At 39.2% G+C, this 4,264-nt stretch overlaps 2 protein-coding genes and 1 long non-coding RNA gene across 4 annotated transcripts in view; 2 read left to right on the forward strand and 1 right to left on the reverse strand.

The window, feature by feature from the left end:
• The window catches only part of LOC119828724, a 79,404-nt gene that overhangs the window by 64,218 nt on the left and 10,922 nt on the right, over positions 1-4,264 (forward strand). The gene's annotated exons all lie outside the window — the stretch shown is intronic.
• Positions 15-2,741, forward strand: LOC119828642. Of its 2 annotated transcripts, XM_038350877.1 has the most exons (3): positions 15-1,797; positions 1,908-2,323; positions 2,545-2,741. In XM_038350877.1, exons 1-3 carry the CDS (start codon positions 1,399-1,401, stop codon positions 2,678-2,680), a joined length of 951 nt encoding a protein of 316 aa, XP_038206805.1. In that variant the 5' UTR covers positions 15-1,398; the 3' UTR covers positions 2,681-2,741. The 2 variants fall into 2 exon arrangements, with proteins under 2 accessions (XP_038206805.1, XP_038206804.1); XM_038350876.1 differs by having other exon boundaries at positions 16-1,797; positions 1,908-2,712.
• LOC119828655 lies at positions 2,227-4,258 on the reverse strand. Its single transcript, XR_005287777.1, has 2 exons — positions 3,995-4,258; positions 2,227-3,637 (listed from the first exon to the last, which is right to left on the reverse strand). It is a non-coding gene; the product is annotated as an uncharacterized LOC119828655 (long non-coding RNA).

Here is a 4,264-nt window from a genome sequence, read left to right on the forward strand (position 1 = left end):
CCCACGTCTTGAGTCTTCGCTCTTCACCCGCGTCTTGAGTCTTCGCTCTTCACCCGCATCTCAAGTCTTTTTCACCCGCGTCTTGAATCTTCGCTCTTCATCCGCGTCTTGGGGCTTCGCTCTTCACCAGATTCTTGGGCTTCGCTCTTCACCCGCGTCTCGGGCTTCGCTCTTCACCCGCGTCTCGGGCTTCGCTCTTCACCCGCGTCTTGAGTTTTCCTCTTTAGCTTCGTCTCGAGTCTTCCTCTTCATCCTCGTCTTTAACCTTCTTCATTCACATACATTTTAAAATTTCATCAACTGAGTGATTAATTAAAGTTCTTCGTCCTAGTTTTATTTTTTTTGTTTCTAAATATTATTTTATTTCTTCATCTACCTCTTCTATCTTGCTTCCTACAAACGAATCTTCTTAACCACGTTTTCTATTTGTTAGTGGAGGTTATCAATTATAATACCTCATTTACGTCAAAAATATTTTTTTCCAAGTGAGTTAACTTCTATTGTCTTTGTTCTGCTTCGACATTTTATTTATATATCGACTATCAGCCATCGTCACATATTTTTCTTCACTCACGTCTTCAGTCTTCTTTCTTCAACCTCGCCGTCAGTCTTCTTTCTTCAACCTCGCCGTCAGTCTTCTTTTTTCAACCTCGCCGTCAGTCTTGAGTTTCCTCTTTAGCCGCGTCTTGAGTCTACCTCTTCATCCTCGTCTTTAATCTTCTTCCTTCACATACATTTAAAAATTTCATCAACAGAGTGGTTAATTAAAGTTCTTCGTCCTAGTTTAATTTTTTTTGTTTCTAAATATTATTTTATTTCTTCATCTACCTCTTCTATCTTCCTTCCTACACACGAATCTTCACCACGTTTTCTATTTGTTAGTGGAGGTTATCAATTATAATACCTCATTTACGTCAAAAATATTTTTTCCAACTGAGTTTTAGCTTCTATTTTCTTTGTTCTGCTTCGACATTTTATTTATATATTGACTATCAGCCATCATCACAGATATTTTTTCTTCACTCAGATCTTCAGTCTTCTTTCTTCAACCTCGCCGTCAGTCTTCTTTCTTCAACCTCGCCGTCAGTCTTCTTTCTTCAACCTCGCCGTCAGTCTTCTTTCTTCAACCTCGCCGTCAGTCTTCTTTCTTCAACCTCGCCGTCAGTCTTCTTTCTTCAACCTCGCCGTCAGTCTTCTTTCTTCAACCTCGCCGTCAGTCTTCTTTCTTCAGTCTCGCCTTCAGTCTTCTTTCTTCAGTCTCGCCTTCAGTCTTCTTTCTTCTCAGTCTTTTTCACGCACTTCTCTCGTCGACCCGATGTTTTCATTGTTAATGTCCTTATAATAAAGTAAAAGTAATCTTCTTTCCCCAAGCACAAATTCAATATTCTTTTTGCATCCATGTTTTCAGTCTTCTTTCTTCACCCACATACTGGACATATTTTTTCAACTTCACTTTTTTCTTTGCTCAAGTCACCAGTCTTCTTTCTTCAACGTGTACGACTTCCTTATCCTCCTACGACTTCGCTCTCCTTTCTTCGCTCAAGTCTTCATCCTTCTTTGTTCATCCTCGTATTTATTCTTGCTTCATCCATGAATTCGATATCCTTCTTCTTCCATATCTTCACTCTCATTTTGTCGCTCTGTCTTCGATTTCCTTCTGCCACGTCTTCACTCTTCTCTTATGTTTTAAGCCTCTTCTTCACCCAAGTCTTCTTTCCTCACCCAAGCCTTCAGTCTTCTTTCCTCACCCAAGTCTTCAGTCTTCTTTCCTCACCCAAGCCTTCAGTCTTCTTTCCTCACCCAAGCCTTCAGTCTTCTTTCCTCACCCAAGTCTTCAGTCTTCTATCTTCACCCAAGCCTTCAGTCTTCTTTCTTCACCCAAGCATTTAGTCTTCTTTCTTCATCCAAGTCTTAAGGCTTCTTTCTTCACACAAGTCTTCAGCCTTCTTTCTTCACCCAAGCCTTCAGTCTTCTTTCTTCACCCAAGTCTTCAGTCTTCTTTGTACCAAAGTCTTCAGTCTTCTATCTTCACCCAAGTCTTCAGTCTTCTTTCTTCACCCAAGCATTCAGTCTTCTTTCTTCATCCAAGTCTTAAGGCTTCTTTCTTCACACAAGTCTTCAGCCTTCTTTCTTCACCCAAGCCTTCAGTCTTCTTTCTTCACCCAAGTCTTCAGTTTTCTTTCTTCACCCAAGTCTTCAGTTTTCTTTCTTCACCCAAGTCTTCAGTTTTCTTTCTTCACCCAAGTCTTCAGGCTTCTTTGTACCTAAGTCTCCAGTCTTCTTTGTACGAAAGTCTTCAGTCTTCTTTTTTCACCCAAGTCTTCAGTATTCTTTCTTCACCCAAGTCTTCAGTCTTCTTTTTTCAGCCAAGTCTTCAGTCTTCTTTCTTCACGCAATTTCTTTCTTCACCCAAGCCTTCAAGTCTTCTTTCTTCACCCAAGTCTTCAGTCTTCTTCTTTTACCTAAGTCTTCAGTCCTTTTTGTACCAGTCTTCATTCTTCTTTTTCACCCAAGTCTTCAGTCTTCAGTATTATTTTTTCACCCTAGTGTTCTTCCTTCACGCAAGCCTTTAGTCTTCTTTCTTCATCCAAGCCTTCAGTCTTCTTTCTTCACCCAAGTCTTCAGTCTTCTTTCTTCACCCAAGTCTTCAGTCTTCTTTGTATCAAAGTCTTCAGTGTAATTTTTTATCATCATTAAGTTTTACGACACCCACAATTTTTTGGTCCAGTTTTCCGACTCCAGACTCCTTTTTTCACCCAGGTCTAGAAACTTCTTAATTCGCTTATGTCTCCAGCCTTCTTTCTTCGCCTAAGATATCGACCTTATTTTTACACCATCGCCTTCCTTCACGCAAGTCTTTAGTCGTCTTACTTCCCCGGCGTCTTCGGTCTTCTTTCTTCTCCGACGTCTTTAGTCTTCTTTCTTCTCCGACGTCATCCGTCTTCTTTCTTCTCCGACGTCTTCCGTCTTCTTTCTTCTCCGACGTCTTCCGTCTTCTTTCTTCTCCGACGGCTTCAGTCTGTTTTCTTCAATGTTGTCTTCTTTTTTATCCATGTTTAAAATTTAAATATTCTTTGTACATGTAGGTTGTATGTATAAATGATTATGCTTCTTCAATATTCTTTAATCATCCTCATTTCATTTGTTTCCTCGTTTTCTTTCTGTTACATATATTTTTCTGTAATGATTTGCTATCTTAATTTGGGGGTCTTCAATCTTGTTTTATCGAGATCATCCTCATTTCGGTATTTGGATCTTAAATTTCACTGCGTCTTCTTAGTTCAATTCGTTGCAATCTTCGTAGTTCATCCATCGTTATTTTCTCAAACCATCTTTTTTTGTATTGATCTATTTGTCATTGCATTCAACACATTTATTGGGTTCTATATTCAGCATTTGGCCAGGTTTTTATAAATATTTCTTTTTAGCGTCCTTCTCGTTCAAGTTTGTATTGATAAAGTTTAATTTGTGCATCCTCTTAATATTGCATATTAATAAATATTATTATGGTTAAACTCATGTTACAAGTGTTTGAACACTGTAATGCTGAAACTTTATACCAATATTCACTTACCCATTTCTTTTTGCCAATTTAATATTTCATTAACTCTTGAATAGACATTTCAAAATTGTTGTCCTGCAAACGAAAATTTAAGGGCTTACCTTTATTTAAACATCCAAATTCCAACTTACCACTATCGATATTTGAGTTTATGTTTCAAAAAAATCATCTCCTCAATTTTTATTAAATTTTATTCCAATGTCCGTCCACTTTGTATAATAATTAAACAAGTATTATGTCTGCAAGAAACATTTTGTAAGGTAACTCTTTTTAGCTTATATCCATCCCATGTTTTAAGGATGTGATTTATGGTTTTTTAATATTAGTCTATCGCAAGTATATTGTCACACAAAACTTCGCATTGATGCAAATCGTAGCTCTGCCAGATAACGCCTATCTGCGAACAGAAACCTTGTAACAGCATAGACTCACTTTTTGATTCTTCGTGCAAAACATCTTCAGAGGACATCGTCCAGCAGTGCGTTGCAGTTTTAGGCGACCTCATCTGGGCATCGCGCTTCTGGAAGCGCGATGTAGATGTCAAGTTGGCAGCACTCCGGAACGCGGTGCAACTGTCCAGGCGACACCTCCCAGAAGAGCGCGTTGTAATTTCAGGTAACACCGCTAAGAAGCTGCTGGACAGCGCCCAGGTACAGTACAGTTTCGGTGGTACTGCCCATCATGAGCGCGGTGCCCGTTGAG

Source organism: Zerene cesonia, chromosome 8 (assembly GCF_012273895.1).
Source record: "Zerene cesonia ecotype Mississippi chromosome 8, Zerene_cesonia_1.1, whole genome shotgun sequence".
Lineage (NCBI taxonomy): Eukaryota > Metazoa > Arthropoda > Insecta > Lepidoptera > Pieridae > Zerene > Zerene cesonia.

Bases quoted from the DNA above. Each gene is read 5' to 3' on its own strand.
- LOC119828642 (XM_038350876.1), top strand. From the start codon at position 1,399: ATGTTTTCAGTCTTCTTTCTTCACCCACATACTGGACATATTTTTTCA. The intron at 1,798-1,907 runs CACCCAAGCCTT...TTTCTTCATCCA, and splicing joins AGCCTTCAGTCTTCTTTCCT to AGTCTTAAGGCTTCTTTCTT.